Source organism: Scyliorhinus torazame, chromosome 18 (genome assembly GCF_047496885.1).
Source record: "Scyliorhinus torazame isolate Kashiwa2021f chromosome 18, sScyTor2.1, whole genome shotgun sequence".
In the NCBI taxonomy this organism is placed as follows: Eukaryota; Metazoa; Chordata; class Chondrichthyes; order Carcharhiniformes; family Scyliorhinidae; genus Scyliorhinus; species Scyliorhinus torazame.
In genome coordinates this window covers 134,080,343-134,105,380 of record NC_092724.1, presented here as the reverse complement: position 1 = coordinate 134,105,380, position 25,038 = coordinate 134,080,343, and the positions used below count along the sequence as shown (strand labels likewise).

At 45.6% G+C, this 25,038-nt stretch overlaps 1 protein-coding gene across 2 annotated transcripts in view; it reads left to right on the top strand.

Annotated features, from left to right (window-relative positions):
- Nucleotides 1-3,215: 3,215 nt before the first annotated feature.
- gps1 (G protein pathway suppressor 1) overlaps nt 3,216-25,038 on the top strand; it is a 123,565-nt gene continuing 101,742 nt past the window's right edge. The window contains exon 1 of one of the 2 annotated variants that reach the window (XM_072483414.1): nt 3,216-3,325. In XM_072483414.1, the coding sequence (XP_072339515.1) occupies nt 3,281-3,325 (45 nt within the window). In that variant the 5' untranslated portion in view covers nt 3,216-3,280. Of the gene's footprint in view, nt 3,326-23,373; nt 23,531-25,038 lie in introns of those variants that run through there. The other variant, XM_072483415.1, reaches the window with a different exon arrangement.

Below are 25,038 nucleotides of genomic sequence, written 5' to 3'. Positions count from 1 at the left end.
TATACAATAGGGAAGGATGTGTTGTGATTTGTGTCTTGCATACCTCATAATGCCCTGATGTTTTATTCCTTATAGAGAGAGAGGTATGTAAGGGTCCTTTTTGATGATTGCCTTATTTCCCCTTTCTTTATTTTTGCTCTTATCATTTTGATCCACAGATGCTTAATGAGCATGTGTCTTTGAGTCAAGCAGAAGAGCGAATGAAAAATTCAAAAAGTTCCAACATAGTATATGGTGCTGTTTTTTCCAAACAGGAGAACTTTTCGGCACCCAAGAGACTTGTGGGACTCTATTTGATTGATTAGCTGGTGGCCAATGAATTGGCCAAAAGGCCATATTCTGCCTGGTAACAGGTGGTGATTGGATCCTGCCTGAGTGGGATGATTTCCAGAGACTGAAGGAAAGCAGAGTTAAGACCTGGATACACAGGGACAAGGACCTGTTCCCTCCCTTTCTATCTCTCTCTCTCCAGAAAGGATGTGAGTTGATATATTTTTTATCCTGCAGAGAACCTGAATGAATGAATCTACCATGAAACCATTACAGGCTACAAACAGAGACCTGGATCTGAAAGATTACTTTGAAGGAAGGTCTGCTTAAAGTCAACCATCTTAAACAAAGACTCTTTATCCATTTACTTATTATTTTTACCTCCCTCCGGTCTGTATTTGTCTGTCTTGTGCATGTGTATAGGGGAGAAAGTTAAAGTGGGGGATTCAGAATTAGATAATAGTTAACCAGTTGTATTTGCAACATATTTCATTATAGTTCTTGTTATAAATAAAAAGTAATTGTGTTTAAACTTACAAACCTGGTGCCTGTAAATATTGGATAGCCAAGGGGCAAAGACATTGGGTATTGTTCTAAGAATTATTGGTTAATTCAATTATGATGCGACTCTGGGTCAAGGGGGGCTGAAATTGACCGCACCCTTGCCCAGGGTGTCCTAACAAGAGCACATGTGGAATCTGAAATCATACCTTTGACAGATGTCACTGAATGGCAGCAGACTGATGTGGAATCAGAAAATGCCAAGATTAGTTGCTGGGTGACCTTCAGAGGTAACAGAGAAGGTATAGGAAGAGAAACATTTGTTACAAATTATCGAGCTATATGATTGGATTGATAAGTGTGGAACTACCTTGGCTGGACAATAGAGGAGAGGCATTGGGAATAGATGATGTGGTTAACCACCATAAAAACTGTAGACAAGACTGCCTGGACATTGTAGAAATTGTTTGATAAAGTGACTGAGTGCGTGGAAGAAGAAGGGCAGTTGATGTAGTTTATATGGATTTTAGCAACACCTTTGACAAGTCCATTTGGGAAACTGATTGAGAAGGTTGACGCACATGGAATTCAAGTACACCTGGCGAGATAGATCCGAAACTAGCTTAGAAATAGGACACAAAGGGTGGAAAGCAAGGAGGATATGTTGGAGCTGTACAGAACACTAGTTAAGCCACAGCTGGAGTATTCTGTGCAGTTCTGGTCACCTCACTCTAGGAAGGTGGTGATTATGCTGGAGGGGGTACAGAGGAGATTCACCAGGAATGGAGCATCTGAGCTATAAGGAGAGACTGGATAAACTTGGATTGTTTTCTTTAGAGCAGAGAAGGCTGAGGGGGGATATGGGGATATGATTGAGGTGTATAAAAGTATGAGGGGTTTGGACAGGGTATATAGGAAGCAGCTGTTCCCCTTGGTTGTGGGGTCAATCACACGGGTTTTAGGCTGAGGGGCAGGAGATTCCGAAGGGATTTGAGAAAAAATGGGTAGAATTCTCCGACCCCCTGCCGGGTCGGAGAATCGGCGTGGCGCCGTGCGAATGCCACGCCGCCCCGACGCCGGGAAGCAATTCTCCGCAATGGGGAGAATCGGCACCATTGATGCCGGCGTGGTTGGTGCGGCGCTGGTCGGTGTATGCGCCGACTCTCCAGCACGGGCCGGCGTGCCGATTCTCTGGGTCGGATGGGCCGAGCGGCCCTCAACAAAACGCCGAGTCCCGCCGGCGCCGTTCTAACCTGCTGTGGGCCGGCGGGACCTTGCCGTTGAAGGGTCCGGGTGCGGCCTGTGGGGTGGGGGTGGGGGGGTCCAACCCCAGGGGGCCCTCCATAGTGGCCTGGCCCGCGGTCAGGTCCGGCCTCTCTGCTCCCCGGCTTCCTTTCCTCCGCGCTGGCTCCTGTAGCCCTGCGCCATTTGGCGTCGGGGCCGCCGCGGGGAAGAAGGCCACTGCGCATGCGCTAGTTGCCACCGGCCCAACTGCACATGTGCGAACCCCGTGGCGCCGGGTTCAGGCCGGGATCGGCAGCTGTGGCGGCGGATGCCGCTCCAGCACCGTCCTAGCTCCCTGTGGGCTGCTGAATGGTGTCCCGGAACGGGCGCCAACGCTGGAGTAAAACACTCCCGTTTTTACTCCGGCGTCGGCACTTAGCCGCCCGTTGGGAGAATCCCGCTCAATGTTTTCACTCAGAGAGTGGTGAGAATCTGGAATGCACTGCCTGGGAAGTTATTGGAGGCTGGAAACCTCACAACCTTTTATAAGCACTTGGGTGAGCATTTGAAACACCATCACACTCAAGGTCATGGAACAAATGGGATTAGCGCAAGATTGAGGGCGTTATTATCAGACAGACTTGATGGGCCAAAGGGCCTTTTCTGTGCTGTACGACTCTATGACAATGTCAGTCTGGGGTTTCCCCTCTTGTTGATTCTCTTTCCCCTTATTAACCAATTTTATATATGCTGCTCACTACTTTTCTTTATTTTTGTTCCTGGATCAATCGTGCCTTACCCACATAACTCTTCTAAAATTGACACATTTAGGTCACCACACTTCAAAAAAAGAATTAATTAGCTGCAAAGTTGAGGCGCCCTAACAATGGTCCCAACTTCAGCTCAAAGGAGAGCAACTGTAGAAAATATGTTTCAAAAGTTTTGGTCGACAAATGCAAAATTTGATTTACTGATCTCCTGGGATCGTCTCACCTTCCCATTAGTTATGAATTCCAATTTTGAGGTTTTATTCTGATTAGGCACATCGTTGATGTGAGTGAACGAGAAAGAGAACCCCTTATTCCAAATCCGATGTGAACGCTAGGGAAGGGGAGGACGCCGCCGCCATGTTTGTGCGGGGCATCCTTCCCAAAGCCACGCACACGTTTCTGGGGGCGGCGGGGCGTGGACGTCATGACGCACGGGCGTGCTTTAATCGACCTTTCACCCCAGTGATGAGAGTGCCCGGATGCGGAGCTGCTCTGTGGCTGCTGAGAGTTGCTGAATGAGGGAGAAGATGCCGCTTCCCGTTCAAGTGTTAAATTTTCAGGTAAAAAGCCCCGCCGCCGTCCGATCAAAGGGTAGATTACAGCGTGGCGCGAGGAGGAAAGGAGGGTCCCCGTGCAGATGAATAAAAAGGGATTGAGCAGTGGCGAATGATGCTGAACTGAGGGGAACATGACAGTTGGTTGCTGGCTGATAGAGCCAGAATGAACCTGTTACCAAGGCACCTTTTGCCGTTTCTGCGCTGTGGATGCGCATGGTTTTTGCTCCGAGTCCTGAAACCCGAGCGCCTGAGACCCCAGAATCCAGCTTTGGCCCGTCTGAACCTGCTTCACCAGCCAGAGCCTGGAGAAAGTGATGCCCGAGAATGGGCCTAAAAGTATAGGCTTCCTGGCTGGGCTCCTGCATCCTGGAGTCGAGTCTTAAAGCTTCCAGTATTTACTTGTCCACTGCTTTACATAATTAGTGTTCAATGTAGTTTAAGGGGAGACGACCGTGTAGTCGTAATGACACCGGACTGGTTAGTTCAGAAACCCAGGCTAATGTTGTGGGGGACACTGCATCAAATCCCAGCATTGCAGCTGGTGGGATTTTCAATTCAATTCAATTTCAGTTTATGAATAAAAATAATTTGAAATTGAAGAGCCAGGCTTGACAACTGTGAACACGAAACTATCATTGATTGTCCTAAAACACTTTCTGGTTCACTGTCATGTCCTTTAGGGAAGGAAATCTGCCATCCTTACCTGGCCTGGCCTATGTGGTTGACTCTTAACTGCCCTTTGAAACAGCCCAGCAAGGACCACTCAGTTCAAGGGCAGTTAGGGATAGGTGAATGGTGGCCCTGACAGCAATGCCCATGTCCCATGAATATATATTTTTAAAAATCTAATCGTGTCCTTTTTGTTTTCGGTTTCAGTGACACTACATTTTTTGACTTATTTTAAGGTTTTGTACATCATAGATGTCCCTTACAAAATAGCTAGTAAAATCCATGAAATATTTTGGAATGTGGGATAATTGACTGAGGAATGTACCTAATGTGATTACATTTTCTGACCTAAGACTACCTGAATATGTCCACTTGTATCACTTGGCATTGTGCTCTGTGAAAGTACTTCTGTGCTGAGATTTTTTTAAAACACTGTTTCAAAACATTATTTTTATAATTTAAACAATGTACATGGTTGTCAGTGTGAAAACAATTGTTTTGTAATTTGACCAGGAATATTTTTATTTTGAGCGCGACTGCTGTATTTTGCATCTATATTTTTGGGCGAGGGTAATAATCTGTTTAACAAAGTCCTCTTACTTCAAGAAGTACAAATAGAACAAGTAAATGGTTGAAAAGGGGACCCTGCTACTCAAAGTGGAGCACGCAGCAAACCTATCTGGAGTTCGGATATAAATTTTCAATCTGGCTTTAGGCTTGGAATTTGATCCTAATATGCTGATATAGGCCACACCTGGAGTATTGTGTGCTGTTTTGGTGTCCTCAGCTAAGGGAGGATGTTCTTGCTATGGAGGGAGTGCAGCGAAGGTTTACCAGGTTGATTCCTGGGATGGCGGAACTGTCATATGAGGAGAGACTAAATCGGTTAGGATTATATTCATTGGAGTTCAGAAGAGTGAGAGGGGATCTCCTAGAAACTTATAAAATCTAACAGGATTAGTCAGGGTAGATTCAAAAAGAATGTTCCCTATGGTGAGGGAGTCCAGAACTAGGGGCCATAGTTTGAGGATAAGGGGTAAACCTTTTAAAACTGAGATGACGAGAAGTGGTGAATCTGTTGAATTTGCCACCAGAGAAAGTAGTTGAGGCAAAATGTTGTGTAATTTCAAGAAAGAATTAGATATAGCTCTTGGGCCTAATGGGATCAAGGGATATGGGAGAAGGTGGGATCAGGGTATTGAACTTGATGATCAGCCATGATCATAATGAATAACGGAGCAGGCTTGAAGGACCAAAGGAAAAAATGGCCTCCTCCTTCTATTTTCTATGTTTCTATGCTGTAGTGGTGGTGAAGAGAAAACTATATTTATTTGTTCTGGGCAGGTTTTATTGAATATGCAACTATATCTCTTGATAATTCTGTTGAACAAGGATGGAAAGAATTGTTTGTTCCTTCAACAAATGCTACTCTCGCTTGCTATGTGTCTGGAAATAGTCAGTGTTAAAGCATTTTATAGGAATGGGTAGCCGTTATACTTCTCATCACTTCCAATAGGTCTCTGCTACACTGTCTCCCAGCTCTCTGCCTATCTCTGCCAAAACTCCCCATTCAAATCTCTCCAGATTGGGCCTTGCCAAAGGCACGAATTACATCACTTGTGATTTGAGATGCCTTTGCCTCCAGTGTTTAATATGGTTAACAAATCCAACCTTTAATGTGTCTCTTTCCCACCCATCTCCATGGAGCTGCCATGGTTACAATCCTTTTTTAAACAATGTAGAGTACCCAATTAATTTTTTCCAATTAAGGGGCAATTTAGTGTGGCCAATTCACCTACCCTGCACATCTTTGGATCGTTGGGGCAAAACCCACGCAAACACAGGGAGAATGTGCAAACTCCACACGGGATCGAACCTGGGACCTCGTTGCTGTGAGGCAGCAGTGCTAACCACTGAGCTGCCCTCCCATGGTTACAATCCTATCAATCCAACTGCAATCAACGCACCTCAAGCAATTGCTTTTCTTCATTCCCTCACAACGTTACCGCTGAGGGCCACAAAGATCTCTTATCATCCTTCTCTAAATGTTGGGCCTCAGCCGTATTGTTCCTAGGGATGGCTTCAGCTTTCACATAGAAGTTGATGATAGCAAGCTCTACACCCAGTACACTTCTCTTGACTGCCTCTATGTTGTCTTGACAGCTTGTCTGACATCATGGATGAATAATTCTTTAGCTCAGTGCTGAGAAAATTGAATCCATTGTCTTTGGTCCTCATCACACATTCTACTTGCTTCCATCCCCTATTGTGGCCACTGTCTCAGGCTGAAGCAGCAGGATCCCCTTTTCTTCTGGCTACTTGCTTGCAGACCTGCCATTTTGTTTGATATGGACCTTTATTTTAAAACTATATCACCTAGAGCAGTGTTCTTCAAAGTTTTTTTCCGGGGACCCATTTTTACCAACCGGCCAACCTTCGCGACCCACGCCGGCCGACCTTCGCGACCCACGCCAGCCGACCTTCGCGACCCACGCCGGCCGACCTTCGCGACCCACGCCGGCCGACCTTCGCGACCCACGTGGCCAACCTGCGCGACCCACCATTTTCTCTTACCTTGTTTGCTGCTGACAAAGATAGAGGAAATGGTTTTGGGTCTCTTTGGCTCTCGTACACGCTCCTCCAATGGAACCTGTTGGATGAAGGTGAAGCCTTCCGGTGTTGGAAAGTATGGAGTCTCCATCTGTCCAAAGTTCTGCATTTTTTTCCTGTAAAATTTTATCAAATAAATCCCCTCCGAACTTGTAAATAAAAAGAATAAAATAAATGAAAAAAATAAAAATTAAATGATTAAAACCCCCCCGAACTTGTAAAACAAAAAGCTGCGAGCGTTTAAAAAAAAAAAAAGCGGCCGCACTGCGCATGCGCACAGATGATCGGGCACGCATGCGCAGTGCGGCCGTATTTGTTTTACATGCTCGTGGTCATTTTGAAGGCCGCTTGCAGCCGCCGTTATTAACAGCCGGCTGCTGCGGCTGTTGCGCGCAGATTTGTGCGATCAGAAGCGCCGCGACGGATGGCTCCGCGACCTTCCCAACACCCACCCGCGGGTCACGCCCCCGAGTTTGACAATGCCTTACCTAGAGTACTTGCTTTCACCTTTGCAATATTCTGCACTACGACCTTGGCCCACTGTTCCTTGTCCAACATATTTTCTCACAAATGTTCTTTTCTCTTTCTCCAGTTTCCTTTGCATCTCTCCTTCCTTCAACCCGCCATTAATCAGAATTGTCAGCCATCTTGGTTCTACTCTTTGGAACCCCTTCCTTAAACCTTGACCTCTGCACTTCTCTCATCTTTAAAAATCCTCTTTATAAAAGACCCTGTCCTTCATTCTGCTCTCAGTATATTTTCTCATCACTTATTTGTGAAGGTTTTTTTTTTACAACTTTATATTGTGGATGTTCATGATTTTGAATAGGGTATATTGTAGAGAAAGTTTATTGAAGCATTCTCTGGAAGCAATAGACAACTAATGTCCAGTGCTTTATGCTACAGAAGTGGGTCTTGAACAACCACTGACTATCTCAACAGCCTTACTACTAAACACTCAACAGCACAGAATATTGTGTAAGAAGCAACAAAAAATCCATAGAATCCCTACAGTGCAGACTGAGACCATTTGGCCCATCAAGTCTGCACTGACCCTCTGAAAGAGCACCCTACCTAGGCACACTGCCCCACCCTATCCCCGTAACGTCATCTAATACTTTTGGACTATGGGAGGAAACTGGATCACATGAAGGAAATTCACACAGACACTGAGAGAATGTGCAAATTCCACAGACGGTCACCCAAGACAAGAATTGAACCCGGGTCCCTTGTGCTGTGAGGCAGCAGTGCTAACCACTATGCTGCCCATAAAAGCCTCTTGCATTTTTGGTTGTCTACCCCTCTAATTAGTACTATTAGATATTAAATGGAGAAAGGAAATGTTATTTTAAAAATAGCAATTCTCACCCCTTAAATGGCATGTAAAGAGTGATCAAAACCTTTTCTTTGGCATGTAAACCTTATATGGCATGTAAAGAGTGATCGCACCTTTAATGTAATGAAACATTCAAAGGTGATCAGAGGAGCATTAAAATATGACACTGAGGCACAAAGATATTAGATCAGAGGGCCATAAGGTTGGTCAAAGAGGTGGGTTTAAGGAATTTCTGAAGAAAAGCGATGGAGAGAGACCGAGAGATGGAGGGAGGGTATTTCAGAATTTGGAGCATAGGCAACTGAAGGCCTGGCCACCAATGGTGAAATGATATAATTAAGAATGTACAAAAGACCAGAATATCAGCAGCACAGATATCGTGGAAGGTTAAGGGACTGGAGGGGATTGCAGAGATAAGGAGGAGCATGCCAAGGAGGGATTTGAAAATGAATGAGAAATTTAAAATCAAGATGCTGCTTGATTGGGATGCTGCTTGATTGGGAGTCAATGTCAGTCAGAGAGCACAGGGGTTATAGGAGTCTGGGACTAGCGAGACTGAGGGGCCAATGTCAGTCAGCGAACACAGGAGTGATGGGGGTCTGGGACAAGCGAGATCAGGGGCCTATATTAGTCAGCGAACACTTGTTTGATGGGGGTCTGGGACGAGTGAGATAGGGTTCCAATGTCAGTCAGCGAACCCAGGGGTGATGCCTGGGACTAGAGAGATCGGGAGCCATTGTCAGTCAGCGAACACAAAGATGATGTCTGGGACTAGCGGGATCGGGAGCCATTGTCAGTCAGCGAACACAGGTGTGATGGGGTCTGAGACTAGCATGATCGGGAGCCATTGTCAGTCAGCGCACACAGGTGTGATGGAGGTCTGGGACTAGCAAAATCGGGGGCCAATATCAGTCCGCGAACACCAGTGTGATGGGTGTCTGAGACTAGAACAAAGAAAAGTACAGCACAGGAACAGGCCCTTCGGCCCTCCAAGCCCGTGCCGACCATGCTGCCCGACTAAACTACAATCTTCTACACTTCCTGGGTCCATATCCCTCTATTCCCATCCTATTCATGTATTTGTCAAGATGCCCTTAAATGTCACTATCGTCCCTGCTTCCACCACCTCCTCTGGCAGTGAGTTCCAGGCACCCACTACTCTCTATGTAAAAAAAACTTGCCTCGTACATCTACTCTAAACCTTGCCCCTTGCACCTTAAACCTATGCCCCCGAGTAATTGACCCCTCTACCCTGGGGAAAAGCCTCTGATTATCCACTCTGTCTATGCCCCTCATAATTTTGTAGACCTCTATCAGGTCTCCCCTCAACCTCCTTCGTTCCAGTGAGAACAAACCGAGTTTATTCAACCGCTCCTCATAGCTAATGCCCTCCATACCAGGCAACATTCTGGTAAATCTCTTCTGCACCCTCTCTAAAGCCTCCACATCCTTCTGGTAGTGTGGCGACCAGAATTGAACACTATACTCCAAGTGTGGCCTAACTAAGGTTCTATACAGCTGCAACATGACTTGCCAATTCTTATACTCAATGCCCCGGCCAGTGAAGGCAAGCATGCCGTATGCCTTCTTGACTACCTTCTCCACCTGTGTTGCCCCTTTCAGTGACCTGTGGACCGGTACACCTAGATCTCTCTGACTTTCAATACTCTTTTTAAAATATATATATATATATATATATTATATATATATATTTATTAAAGTTTTTTACCAACACAATTTTCCCCCTTACAAACAATAACCTCCCCCCCCCCCCCCCCGTAACAAAATAACACGAAAACACACTGAGCAAGATACATACATGGCAAAATGGTATATTTACATAGCTTTATACACTGGCTCTCTCCCGCACGTGCCAGTCTCCCCCACCCTTCATGTTATCTCCTGCTCCTCCATCCTCCCCAAGCAATATTTCTCCCCCCCACCCCCCCCCCCCCCCCCCCCCCCCGGGTTGCTGCTGCTGCTGACCGAACTTCCTTTAACGTTCCGCGAGATAGTCTAGGAACGGTTGCCACCGCCTGTAGAACCCCTGCGCAGACCCCCTTAAGGCAAACTTAATCCTCTCCAGCTTTATGAACCCAGCCATGTCATTTATCCAGGCCTCCACGCTAGGGGGCTTCGCATCCTTCCACATTAGCAAGATCCTTCGCCGGGCTACTAGGGACGCCAAGGCCAGAATGCCGGCCTCTTTCGCCTCCTGCACTCCCGGCTCGTCCACTACTCCAAATAGTGCTAGCCCCCAGCTTGGCTTGACCCGGGACTTTCAATACTCTTGAGGGTTCTACCATTCACTGTATATTCCCTACCTGCATTAGACCTTCCAAAATGCATTACCTCACATTTGTCCGGATTAAACTCCATCTGCCATCTCTCCGCCCAAGTCTCCAAACAATCTAAATCCTGCTGTATCCTCTGACAGTCCTCATCGCTATCCGCAATTCCACCAACCTTTGTGTCGTCTGCAAACTTACTAATCAGACCAGTTACATTTTCCTCAATCATTTATATATACTACAAAGAGCAAAGGTCCCAGCACTGATCCCTGTGGAACACCACTAGTCACAGCCCTCCAATTAGAAAAGCACCCTTCCATTGCTACTCTGCCTTCTATGACCTAGCCACTTCTGTATCCACCTTGCCAGCTCACCCCTGATCCCGTGTGACTTCACCTTTTGTACCAGTCTACCATGAGGGACCTTGTCAAAGACCTTACTGAAGTCCATATAGACAACATCCACTGTCCTACCTGCATCAATCATCTTTGTGACCTCGAAAAACTCTTATCAAGTTAGTGAGACACAACCTCCCCTTCACAAAACCATGCTGCCTCTCACTAATACGTCCATTTGCTTCCAAATGGGAGTAGATCCTGTCTCGAAGAATTCTCTCCAGTAATTTCCCTACCACTGAAGTAAGGCTCACCGGCCTGTAATTCCCTGGATTATCCTTGCTACCCTTCTTAAACAAAGGAACAACATTGGCTATTCTCCAGTCCTCTGGGACATCACCTGAAGACAGTGAGGATCCAAAGATTTCTGTCAAGGCCTCAGCAATTTCCTCTCTAGCCTCCTTCAATATTCTGTGGTGGATCCCATCAGGCCCTGGGGACTTATCACCGTAATATTTTTCAAGACGACCAACACCTCGTCTTTTTGGATTTCAATGTGGCCCAGGCTATCTACACACCCTTCTCCAGACTCAACATCCACCAATTCCTTCTCTTTGGTGAATACTGATGCAAAGTATTCATTTAGTACCTTGCCCATTTCCTCTGGCTCCACACATAGATTCCTTTGCCTATCCTTCAGTGGGCCAACCCTTTCCCTGGCTACGCTCTTGCTTTTTATGTACGTATGACACGACTAGCGGGATCGGGGGGCCAATGTCAGTCAGCGAACACAGGTGTGATGGGGGTTGGGGACTAACGCGACCGGGAGCCATTGTCAGTCAGCGAACACGGGTGATGTCTGGGACTAGCGAAATTGGGAGCCATTGTCAGTCAGCGAACACAGGTGTGGTGGAGGTCTGCGACTAGTAAAATCGGGAGCCATCGTCAGTCAGTGAACAGAGGTGTGATGGGGGTCTGGGGCTAGCGAAATCGGGAGCCATTGTCAGTCAGCGAACACAGGTGTGATGGGTGTCTGAGACTAGCATGATCGGGAGCCATTGTCAGCCAGCGAACACAGGTGTGATGGGGGTCTGGGGCTAGCGAAATCGGGAGCCATTGTCAGTCAGCGAACACAGGTGTGATGGGGGTCTGAGACTTGCGTGACCGGGTGCCATTGTCAGTCAGCGAACACAGGTGTGATGGATGAGACCAGCGAAATCAGGAGCCATTGTCAGTCAGCGAAGACGGGTATGATGGGGGTCTGAAACTTGCGTGATCGGGAGTCATTGTCAGCCAGCGAACACAGGTGTGATGGGGGTCTGGGACTAGCTAAATCGGGAGCCATTGTCAGTCAGCGAACACGGGGGTGAAGGTGGTCTGGGACTAGAGTGATCGGGAGCCATTGTCAGTCAGTGAACACAGGGGTGACGGAGGTCTGGGACTAGTGCGTAAAGACACGTGCAGCAGAATGTTTAAAAAACTATGTTTTTTTTCAAACAAGATTTTCATTATAACATAAACAACAACAATACAACATTACCACAATCCTCCCTCCTCTCACGCTCCCCATAAAGAAAACAAACCGTAGGGCAGCATGGTGGCGCAGTGATTAGCACTGCTCCTCATGACACCGAAGTCCCAGGTTCGATCCCGGCTCTGGATCACTGTCCATGTGGAGTTTTCACAATCTCCCCGCGTTTGCGTGGGTTTCGCCCCCACAATCCAAAGTTGTGCAGGGTAGGTGGATTGGCCACGCTAAATTGTCCCTTAATTGGAAAAAATTAATTGGGTACTCTAAATTTAATTTTAAAAATAAGGAAAACAAAACCTTCATCAAAATGTAGATGCCAAACTGCACCCCTCCCTCCCTAACAGCTGACGGTAACCAACTCCCAGAAAAAGGAGATAAAGGGCTGCCATCTCAAATAGAATCCTTCCACTGACCCTTTCATGGTATACTTGATCTTCTCAAAGTGCAAGAATTCCATCAGGTCCCCCAACCACGTCAAGGCGACAGGCAGCACCGGGGACCTCCACCCAAACAGAACTTGTCTGCGGGCTTTTAGCAAGGTGAAAGCTAGGACATCTGCCCTCGACCTGTCTTCAGCAATGGCAAGTCCGAAACTCCAAATGGGGCCACGAACGTGCATGGATCCAGCTGAATGCCCACAATCCCTGACATTATATCAAAAAAGGAGTCATAGAAACGTAACAAGTTTGGGGCAAGACCAAAACATGTGCACGTGATTCGGCAGTGCCCTAGAGCACTGCTCACACCTATCCTCCATCCCCAAGAAGAACCCACTCATACGCACTCTAGTTGGGTGCGCCCTGTGCACCATCTTGAACTGGATTAGGCTTAACCTCGCAGATGAGGATGTGAAGTTGACCCTGTGAAGAACCTCACTCCATAACCCCTTCCCCGCCACGACAAAAGCCAGCTCATCCTCCCACTTCCTGTTTACTTCCTCCAATGATACCTGCTGCGTTGCCAATATCTGCCCATAGACATGCACAATCAACCCTCCCCTAACTCTGCCAAGGACAGGACCCTGTCCATAAACAAAGATGACAAAATCAGAGGAAAAGAAGGAAGCTCCTTGCGTAAAAATTCATGCACCTGGAAGTATCTGAATGCATTTCCTCTCAGGAGGTGGAACGTCTCTAACAGCTCATCTAAGCCGACCTTCCAGAAACAAGTCCCTAAATCTCTCCAACCCCGCCCTCTCCCATGCCCTGAACGATGAATCTAAGCCATAAGACATAGGAGCAGAATTAGGCTACTCAGCCCAGTAAAGTGATACATCCTCACAAAATCTTTTATCCATGAGCAATGCCGTGACCAGTCTCCACAGGGGTCGCTGAGAGCAGCCTGGCTCCCAACACCAAGACAAAAAAATGCAGAACATGGTCTGATATAACTATCGTTGAGTACTCCACCCCTCTCACCCCAGGGAGAAGAGACCTATCCACCATGACAAAGTCAATCCGGGAGTAAACCCGATGCGCTCAGAAACTTGGGGACCTGACCTATCCAACCTAGGGTCCAAGACACAATTAAATTCCGCCCCCCTCGCATAATTAACCAGTGTGAATCAAGATCTTGGATAGACACCAGTACCTTATTAATAAATGCCGTGCTGTCCCAGTTCGTGCATCCACATTGACCAAAATCATAGACGTGCCTGCCAATGACCCACTTATGATTACGCATCTCCCACCTGGGTCTGCCAGTATATTAACCTCAGAAAAAGCCACCCTCTTAATAATCAACACAGCGGTCCCCCGCACCTTGCAATGAAAACCCAAGTGATATACCTGCCCCACCTATCTCTTGTTCGATCCTTAATTCTCAAATGGGTCTCCTGTAGAAAAAACACATCTGCCTTCAAACCTCTGAGGTGCTCAAACACCTGAGACCTTTTTACTGGGCCATTAAACCCCCTTACATTCCAAGTTGTAACCAACCGGGGGCCTCTGACCACCCTCTCTGACCTAGGAGATCAGCCATAACCTCCCCGTGAGGCACTCCAGCTGTGCCCCAAGCTGTGCCAGCTCGGGCCTATCCAAGATGGCCACCACAATCCATCGAGCCAGCCCAAAAACAAAGGAACCATCACTGTCCACCCCTTCCCCCCCCCCCCTCCACCTCCATGCTGAAAACTAAACAAGCAACCAACAGTAAAACAAAAGTCAACGTTGTCCCCAAACCAAAATTAAACAAAAAGCCTAAGCTTACCGTAAAACACAAACAAACACCCCCATAGTAACCAACTGCAGACTCCTCCCCATTTTTGCTTCCATTAACTAGCCAAAATCCTCGCAGGGTGACCCCCGCACAGGGTGAAAAGTCAACTAAACAGTACGTCAACGATCAGCCGCCTGCACAGACCAACCTTTAATACAGAGCAGTAGAGGCAAATCAACACCAGAATCCCCCCTCCCCATTAAAGAAAACTCCCAACAGTGCAAAATACAACCCCAGAACTTCGCCCAGAAAAAAAACACCCATCGCCAAGCCCAAGCACATCCCCAAACTCTCCCAACATTACAAAAATCCTACAAAAAATACATATACAAATGAATTTAATAAAGAACAAACAACAAACTCCACAGCCCTTAAGCACTTTAGTTCACCCTCAGTCTGCTTTTTGACAAACTCATTCGCATCCTCCGGTGCATCTAAATAATAGTCTTGTCGTTGAAAGTTACCCAAAGACGAGCCAGGTACACCACACCGAACCTCACATTGCTTTAGTACAGTGCGGCCGTAGCCTTATTAAACGCCGCATGCATTCTCGGCAACTCTACCCCAACGTCCTGGTATATTCTGTTGGCATGCCCCTCCCATCTACAGTCTTGATGGTCCTTTGCCCACCCCAGGACCCACTCCTTATCTAGGTACTGATGAAACCTGACCATGATCGCCCATAGTGGCGCCACAGATCTAACCTTCTGCCTCAGTGACCTATGGGCCTGGTCCAACTTAGGAGGGGTCGGAAAGACTCCCTCCCTCACCAACTTTCCGAACATCTTGGACATATAGTCCATGGAGAATGTGTCTTACAAGCTCTCCGGCAGCCCAACGACTCATGTTTGGCCACCTGGAGTGGTTCTCTCAATAAACCTAAAGGTCAACCTTTGCATTGAGGACTCTTTGCTCCTCAGCCATCAACGCCATCTCTGCCTTCAGGGAGACAATCCGATCACTAGTCAGAGAGCGGCACCTCCACCTTCTGACCACCGATTATCTTGTCTATGGCAGCCTGAATTGGTGTCAAAGCCCCCTCCATTGCCCTATCCAGATCCTCAGCGACTGCCTACCACTGCTTTTTAAATTCGTCGGTCAAGAAGCTAGCCAACGTCTCAGTCGACGATAGAGGAGCATACGACACAGCAGAAAGCCTCTCCCATTTTCCCCCCTGCCGAGGCTCAAGGAACGTCGGAGTCTGACTACGATCCCCTGCCCGACCATAGTGCATGCGACTGCTCACCACACAGCCGCCACCGGAAGTACCCGGGCAGTAGAATGTTGAATGACCACGTTTATGGGAGGCGGAATGAGGGAACTAGCCAAGAATGCATCGGAATAGTCATGACTGGAAGTAACAAAGGCATGAATGAGGGTCTCGGCAGCAGATGAACTGAGACAGAAGTCTGGAGCTGTTACAGGGGTAAAAATTGTATTAGTGATGGTATAAACATGAGGATGGAAGCCCATCTTGGGACCAAATGTGGTGAACAGACTGGCTTTAACCTCGGACTGTTGCCTAGGTAGCTAGGGAATGGTGTTTGGAGGGGATCCGAAAACAATAGCTTCAATCTTCCCAATATTTAATTGGAGGGAATTTCTGCTCACTGGATGTTTGATAAGCAATTTTAGCAATAATGAAGGAGTTGACCAAGATGGTGGTGAGGTATAAAGCTGGTGTCATCAGTACACATGTGAAAAATAATGCTATGCCTGTGCTGCAACTGAGGTGCACTATGTAGAACAGAGAATATTTGATATAAATGAAGATTTAATCTTCTTCTAACTTAATTATGGAATATCTTTTGTTTCAATACTTTGAGGGAGATGGAGTGGTGTAGTGGTAATCTCACTGGACTAGTAATCCAGAGGCCCAAACCAATGGTCTGGGAACACATGTTCAAATCCCACCACAACAGCTGGTGGAATTTCAATTCAATTAAGTTCAAATCTGGAATTAAGAAGCTAGTTTAATGGCGACCACAAAACTATTGTTGATTGTCGGAAAAACCCATCTGGTTCACTAATGTCCTTCAGGGAAGGAAATCTGATATCCTTACCTGGTCTACATGTGACTCCAGATCCACAGTGATGTGGTTGACTCTTCAATACCCTCTGAAATGGCCTAGCAAGCCACTCAGTTGTAGAAAACAGCTGCAAAACCTAAAAAGAGTAATGCAGCCAGACAGACCACAATCAGACACGATAACAGCACACCTAGCTGTGCTCCAAGCCAAGTTGTTCCAGTACAGCTACAACACTTGACATCTACGCGGTAATGTGGAAAATTGCCCAGGTACGATCTGTTGGCAGTAATAAAGGACAAAGCCAATTACTGCCTCATCGGCCTACTCTCGATTATCACCAAAGTGATGGAAAATGTTGCCAACAGTATTATCAACTGCCACTTATCATCAAAATCTGCCCACTGATGCTCAGTTTGGGTTCTGGTAGGCCATTCAGCTCCTGACCTCATTGCAGCTTTGGTTCAAACATGGACAAAAGAGCTGAATGCCAGAGGTGAAGTGAAAGTGACTGCCCTTGACATCAAAGCAGCATTTGACTAAGTATGGCATCAAGAAGTCAATGTAAAACTGAAGTCAATGTGTGGGGGTGGTGGGGGAGGGGTGTTTTGGGGGGGGGTGTGGGGGCGGAGTTCCACGGGGGCTGTGTGCTCGGCTCAACCATCTTCAGCTGCTTCATCACGACTGTCCCTCCATCGTAAGGTCAGAAGTGCAGATGTTCATAGATGATTGCGCAGTACTACTCACGATTCTTCAGAGGAAGCAGTATGCAGCAAGACCTGTGCTTGGGCTGATAAATGGCAAGTACAAGTGCACAGTGACTATCTCCAACGAGAGCGAATGTATGTTGCTGAATTCCCCCTCTATTAACATCCTGGGAGTTACCAGAAACTGAACTGGACCAACTTTATAAATACTGTAGCTACAAGAGTGATCAGCGGCTGGGAATTCTGCAGAGATTAACTCACCTCCTGACTCCCCCAAGCCTGTCCGCTATCTGTCCACCATTTGCCTTTCAAAGTAAGATATTGCCTCATCAGTGTGCTGTAATACAAAGAACAAACAAAGAAATGTACAGCACAGGAACAGGCCCTTCGGCCCTCCAAGCCCGTGCTGACCATGCTGCCCGACTAAACTACAATCTTCTACACTTCCTGGGTCCGTATCCCTCTATTCCCACCCTATTCATGTATTTGTCAAGATGCCCCTTAAATGTCACTATCGTCCCTGCTTCCACCACCTCCTCCGGTAGCGAGTTCCAGGCACCCACTACCCTCTGCGTAAAAAAACTTGCCTCGTACATCTACTCTAAACCTTGTCCCTCTCACCGTAAACCTATGCCCCCTAGTAATTGACCCCTCTACCCTGGGAAAAAGCCTCTGACTATCCACTCTCTATGCCCCTCATAATTTTGTAGACCTCTATCAGGTCTCCCCTCAACCTCCTTCGTTCCAGTGAGAACAAACCGAGTTTATTCAACCGCTCCTCATAGCTAATGCCCTCCATACCAGGCAACATTCTGGTAAATCTCTTCTGCACCCTCTCTAAAGCCTCCACATCCTTCTGGTAGTGTGGCGACCAGAATTGAACACTATACTCCAAGTGTGGCCTAACTGAGGTTCTATACAGCTGCAACATGACTTGCCAATTCTTATACTCAATGCCCCGGCCAAGGAAGGCAAGCATGCCATATGCCTTCTTGACTACCTTCTCCACCTGTGTTGCCCCTTTCAATGACCTGTGGACCTGTACTCCTAGATCTCTTTGACTTTCAATACTCTTGAGGGTTCTACCATTCACTGTATATTCCCTACCTGCATTAGACCTTCCAAAATGCATTACCTCACATTTGTCCGGATTAAACTCCATCTGCCATCTCTCCGCCCAAGTCTCCAAACAATCTAAATCCTGCTGTATCCTCTGACAGTCCTCATCGCTATCCGCAATTCCACCAACCTTTGTGTCGTCTGCAAACTTACTAATCAGACCAGTTACATTTTCCTCAATCATTTATATATACTACAAAGAGCAAAGGTCCCAGCACTGATCCCTGTGGAACACCACTGGTCACAGCCCTCCAATTAGAAAAGCATCCTTCCATTGCTACTCTCTGCCTTCTATGACCTAGCCACTTCTGAATCCACCTTGCCAGCTCACCCCTGATCCCGTGTGACTTCACCTTTTGTACCAGTCTACCATGAGGGACCTTGTCAAAGACCTTACTGAAGTCCATATAGACAACATCCACTGTCCTACCTGCATCAATCATCTTTGTGACCTCGAAAAACTCTTATCAAGTTAGTGAGACACAACCTCCCCTTCACAAACCCATGCTGCCTCTCACTAATACGTCCATTTGCTTCCAAATGGGAGTAGATCCTGTCTCGAAGAATTCTCTCCAGTAATTTCCCTACCACTGAAGTAAGGCTCACCGGCCTGTAATTCCCTGGATTATCCTTGCTACCCTTCTTAAACAGAGGAACAACATTGGCTATTCTCCAGTCCTCCGGGACATCACCTGAAGACAGTGAGGATCCAAAGATTTCTGTCAAGGCCTCAGCAATTTCCTCTCCAGCCTCCTTCAGTATTCTGGGGTAGATCCCATCAGGCCCTGGCGACTTATCTACCTTAATATTTTTTAAGACACCCAACACCTCGTCTTTTTGGATCTCAATGTGACCCAGGCTATCTACACACCCTTCTCCAGACTCAACATCCACCAATTCCTTCTCTTTGGTGAATACTTATGCAAATTATTCATTTAGTACCTCGCCCATTTCCTCTGGCTCCACACATAGATTCCCTTGCCTATCCTTCAGTGGGCCAACCCTTTCCCTGGCTACCCTCTTGCTTTTTATGTACGTGTAAAAAGCCTTGGGATTTTCCTTAACCCTATTTGCCAATGACTTTTCGTGACCCCTTCTAGCCCTCCTGACTCCTTGCTTAAGTTCCTTCCTACTTTCCTTATATTCCACGCAGGCTTCGTCTGTTCCCAGCCTTTTAGCCCTGACAAATGGCTCCTTTTTCTTTTTGACGAGGCCTACAATATCTCTCGTTATCCAAGGTTCCCGAAAATTGCCGTATTTATCCTTCTTCCTCACAGGAACATGCCGGTCCTGAATTCCTTTCAACTGACACTTGAAAGCCTCCCACATGTCAGATGTTGATTTGCCCTCAAACATCCGCCCCCAATCTATGTTCTTCAGTTCCCGCCTAATATTGTTATAATTAGCCTTCCCCCAATTTAGCACATTCATCCTAGGACCACTCTTATCCTTGTCCACCAGTACTTTAAAACTTACTGAATTGTGGTCACTGTTACCGAAATGCTCCCCTACTGAAACATCTACCACCTGGCCGGGCTCATTCCCCAATATCAGGTCCAGTACCGCCCCTTCCCTAGTTGGACTGTCTACATATTGTTTTCAGAAGCCCTCCTGGATGCTCCTTACAAACTCCGCCCCGTCTAAGCCCCTGGCACTAAGTGAGTCCCAGTCAATATTGGGGAAGTTGAAGTCTCCCATCACCACAACCCTGTTGTTTTTACTCTTTTCCAAAATCTGTCTACCTATCTGCTCCTCTATCTCCCGCTGGCTGTTGGGAGGCCTGTAGTAAACCCCCAACATTGTGACTGCACCCTTCTTATTCCTGATCTCTACCCATATAGCCTCACTGCCCTCTGAGGTGTCCTCCCACAGTACAGCTGTGATATTCTCCCGAACCAGTAGCGCAACTCCGCCTCCCCTTTTATATCCCCCTCTATCCCGCCTGAAACATCTAAATCCTGGAACATTTAGCTGCCAATCCTGCCCTTCCCTCAACCAGGTCTCTGTAATGGCAACAACATCATAGTTCCAAGTACTAATCCAAGCTCTAAGTTCATCTGCCTTACCCGTAATACTTCTTGCATTAAAACATATGCACTTCAGGCCACCAGACCCGCTGTGTTCAGCAACTTCTCCCTGTCTGCTCTGCCTCAGAGCCCAACTGTCCCTATTCCCTAGTTCTCCCTCAATGCTCTCACCTTCTGACCTATTGCTCCCGTGCCCACCCCCCTGCCATACTAGTTTAAACCCTCCCGTGTGACACTAGCAAACCTCGCGGCCAGGATATTTATGCCTCTCCGGTTTAGATGCAACCCGTCATTCTTATATAGGTCACACCTGCCCCGAAAGAGCTCCCAGTGGTCCAGATAACGGAAACCCTCCCTCCTACACCAGTTGTTTAGCCATGTGTTTAGCTGCTCTATCTTCCTATTTCTAGCCTCACTGGCACGTGGCACAGGGAATAATCCCGAGATTACAACCCTAGAGGTCCTGTCTTTTAACTTTCTGCCTAGCTCCCTGAACTCCTGCTGCAGGACCTCATGCCCCTTCCTATGTCGTTAGTACCAATATGTACAACAACCTCTCCCTGTTTGCCCTCCCCCTTCAGGATGCCCTCTACCCGTTCGGAGACATCCTGGACCCTGGCACCAGGGAGGCAACATACCATCCTGGAGTCTCTTTCACGTCCACAGAAGCGCCTATCTGTGCCCCTGACTATAGAGTCCCCTATTACTATTGCTCTTCTGCGCTTTGACCCTCCCTTCTGAACATCAGAGCCAGCCGTGGTGCCACTGCTCTGGCTGCTGCTGTTTTCCCCTGATAGGCTATCCCCCCCGACAGTATCCAAAGGGGTATACCTGTTCGAGAGGGGGACAACCACAGGGGATTCCTGCACTGACTACCTGCCCTTTCTGGTGGTCACCCATTTCTCTGCCTGCACCTTGGGTGTGACCACATTTACATAACTGCGATCTATGACGCTTTCCGCCACCTGCATGCTCCTAAGTGCATCCAATTGCTGCTCCAACCGAACCATGCGGTCTGTGAGGAGCTCCAGTTGGGTGCACTTTCTGCAGATGAAGCCATCCGGGACGCTGGACGCCTCCCGGACCTGCCACATCTCACAGTCAGAGCACTGCACCCCTCTAACTGACATTGCGTCAATTAATTAAAATTAAAATTAAAATATTTTAAAAAAAAATATATATATATATATATATATATATATATAAAAAAAAATTTCAAAGTTACTGTTAACTATCTGTTTCCTAGCACTAGATTTCTAATAGAAATGCGAAAGCTAAATATAGTACTCTCCAATCTCTGGCATAGATACCCATCTAAATTAATTATGTTTAATTAGTTACCAATGCTTAATTTTTTTAATTTAGTGTAGATTCCCAACCAGCCACTCAGGCCACAGCTTTTCTGTGATGTCACTTCAGTTTCCCCCCGACACACACAATTTGAAAAAGGTATAAAAGTAAAAATGAGTAAAAATCACTTCCTTACCTTCTGAGTGTCTTAGATGTTCTCAGGTTCTCTCCCTGACAGAGACTGCTCCTCCACCTCCGAACCTTGACCTGCACAATGCTAATAATATAATATAATAATAATATAATATGGCACTTACCTCACACCAATGGGTCTTATTATTAGGTTAGAGGAGGAGGGGGGGGTGGGAGACACTACGCGTGTAGTGTCTCGGGTTTCCTCTCCACCAGAATTTATTGGTTTGGGGGGGGTTCTTCCCAGAAGTCCCCGGGTCGAAAAAAATAAAACAGAAAAGAAGTGTTTTTTTTTAAAGGATAAACTTACCTCCCAGAAATCACTTGCGCACCGCTCCCGCTGAAATCGACTGGCCTGTTCCTGTGAAGGTAAGTGTTTTTAAAGGATAAACTTACCTCCCAGAAATCACTTGCGCACAATTGAGATAATGCCTTGATATTTGTAGTTGAAAAGTTTGATTACTGTCAAGTAATCAGATGAAAGGCTATGCTCACAGTTGAGAGAGTCTGAAGAGGGGTGGGCAGCTTTGAAAGTTGTTCACAATAATTATTGAACTTGTGTTCAAAGTGTAGCAACAACCTAACATTTGGTAAATTCTCAGTTTGAAAATAACACTAGTTGATTAGACAAAGATCTAAAATGTGTTTAGCATCATTGAAAACTGTGCTTGCCAATGAACTACCTTTCATAAGAGGCACAAGAAGTACTTTTTGGGCATTTCATTATGTTAGAGCAACGTTTTAGTAATTTTTCACAAGCTATCTGCTTTCTAGTGGTTCCTCAGTCTTTAGAAGTTTGAGAAGTTGAGGTTTCATGCTTTGGTGCACATTTTTATGTGGTGACAGCAGGTGTTGTACTATATTTAAAACCATTAAAGTACAGATTTTGTATTGGTACATAAGTAAAGGGCAAAAATCCCTGAATTTCTTTTTCAGCCATAGTACATTAGCTATTGGTGTTAAAATCTTGTTGTGAAGCTGGTACAGTCCTGACCCAAAATGACTTGCTGTACCTGTAGCTGTGTATTTGTCTACTAAAAGCAACAGTCTTTAGAAGTTTTGCAAAATTGTTTTCCAAATTTTGCATATGGAATCTAAAGACTTCTTGAGTGATACTATGTTTTTTACCATTGAATAATTCACATGTTTGCAGCAGAAGGCATTCTTTCAATTGTCGGAAACATGCTGTTGACTTTTGTCCTTTCTCCTACATTCTGGAAATATGATTGACAGCAACATGAATATATTGAGTGGGATTTAGTTATGTGAATACACTGACCATATCTTTCCAGCTGTGATGATATCTGTTGCTGGTTGCTGTGTGTAATCTGGAAAATGATAGAAAGTTTAATTTTTAATAAATAGCAAATTTCATACTGAATTGGGGGATATGCTATTTTTTAACAATGGAGCTGTAATAGAGAAAGTTACAAGGAGTCAATATGATATTTGCATGAAGTGCATTCTATATGCAAGCCTTTTAATATATTAAGAGATAATAGATTTTATATGTTATAAATAATATTGTTGCAATTGTATACTTTGGAGCTTTAAAATGTTAGATAATTAGAATTTTGAATTGCTATAGTTAGATTATTTTTTAATTCTAAGCACAAGTGTAGAACTGTAGTAACTGAGAATTTCATTCCTCTTTCCCAGGCAAGCACTGTTTCAGGGGCAGGGAATGCAGATAGTCAGGAAGGGTGTCGAGATAGCTCCACTCCCAGCTCAGCCACCTCTTCGCTCTCAGATTTATATCTGACACCTCACAGCAGTAGATCAGACTTGTTTCTACATAGCACAGCAGGAGATTTCAGCCTTAGCGCCAGCTTGTCAGCCTGCACTCTACTCTATGAGGTACCTCGATCACCAGGAAAGTTGATGAAGAAAGCACACAGCTCATTTTGGTTTGCAATACAAGAGCATACTGTTTATGTGAATATGTTTTAGATTCAATATTATTTATATTGCTCATGTGTTTATGCCAGAAAAGCAATTGACATGTCTTTTACCCATTGGTGATTGATAAAGCTTTGAGCTCCTTCTAAGATCTTTCACGTGGAAGCAGTTCCTGGACATTACCACCAGTTTGCCTCGCAGCTTGAGCTCAGGAAGTGAGTCTAGGCCCTAGAAGAAGCTCAAGGTTAAAAATGAGCAGTAAACTTTGGATCTCAATCCAAATTGTTTCTAAAAAGGTTAAATGTTATTTTAGAAGTAATAATGATGTGCATTATTTTAATCTAGCATGAGTGCTATAAGAAGTGGAATATCCTTGAAGCAGAATTTCCCCTGGCTGTTTTAAGTTACCCAAGTTAAAATGCCACTATCCAATTAATTGTCCTGTACACTGCCATTTATTTGTAAAGCATTAACAAAGTGCCTAATGGGCTTGCTGTGATACTGTTAGACTTTAAATTAGTGATTTAATTGGAATAGAGGTGAGAATGACCTGAGTGTAGGGACTATTTATATCTAGGAAGAAGCTTTGTCCAAATGTTGCAATGCAATTATTCATCTACTTTTAATTTAATTATCTAATTAAGTAACAACATATGATTGAAATAATCAGATTGTAAAAACATTTTATTTATATTGATTAGTATATTTATTATTAGCATTTTAATAGAGAAATAGTACTTGAAATTCAGGAAAATTTCTGAAAACTACAAAAGCCCTTTCAAAGCAAAGCTGATAAACGTGTATCCTGAAGAAAACCTTGGAACTATGCAGCTAACAAGTTTATTATTTAATCACAATAGAATATGGGGATGCAGCTAACAGGTTTATTATTTAATCACAATAGAATGTGGGGTATGTGACGGAGCCTTGAAGAAGTGATCATTTACTAGAGTGCACCCATAGCACACATACCATTGACCTACTAATGCATCTCCTGTAGTTCTGTTCCAGGAGGCTGAAGGTTTTTATAGTACCGTAGTTGAACTAGTTGCAGCATTTCCCTTCTTTTCTGGAATGTTTTGCGAACAGTTTATACTGCTTCAAGCCAGATTGCTACACGTTACTGGTATCTTTAGCTGATGATGCCAAATTAGTTGTTTTGTTTTGTTTCTCACCCATAGTTCTTTTGAAGTTTGATAGTATTGATAGTGCAATCTAAAGGCTGAAGATGCTGCAAAACCACCTTAACATTGAAGGCAGCATTGCTCTTTCACATGAATTTGCAGGATGTATTTTTTTTAATAAACAAATTGCTTTTGTAAGTGTTGAAATTGAGACCATTGGTAATCTCGTATCTTTCCAAACAATTCGGATCACACTGTTGCCCAGTTTTTCTTAAATTAGGTAATTAATTCCAGGCTAACAAAAAGAACATGGCATTTTCATTTATAAAAAGCATTTTGGAT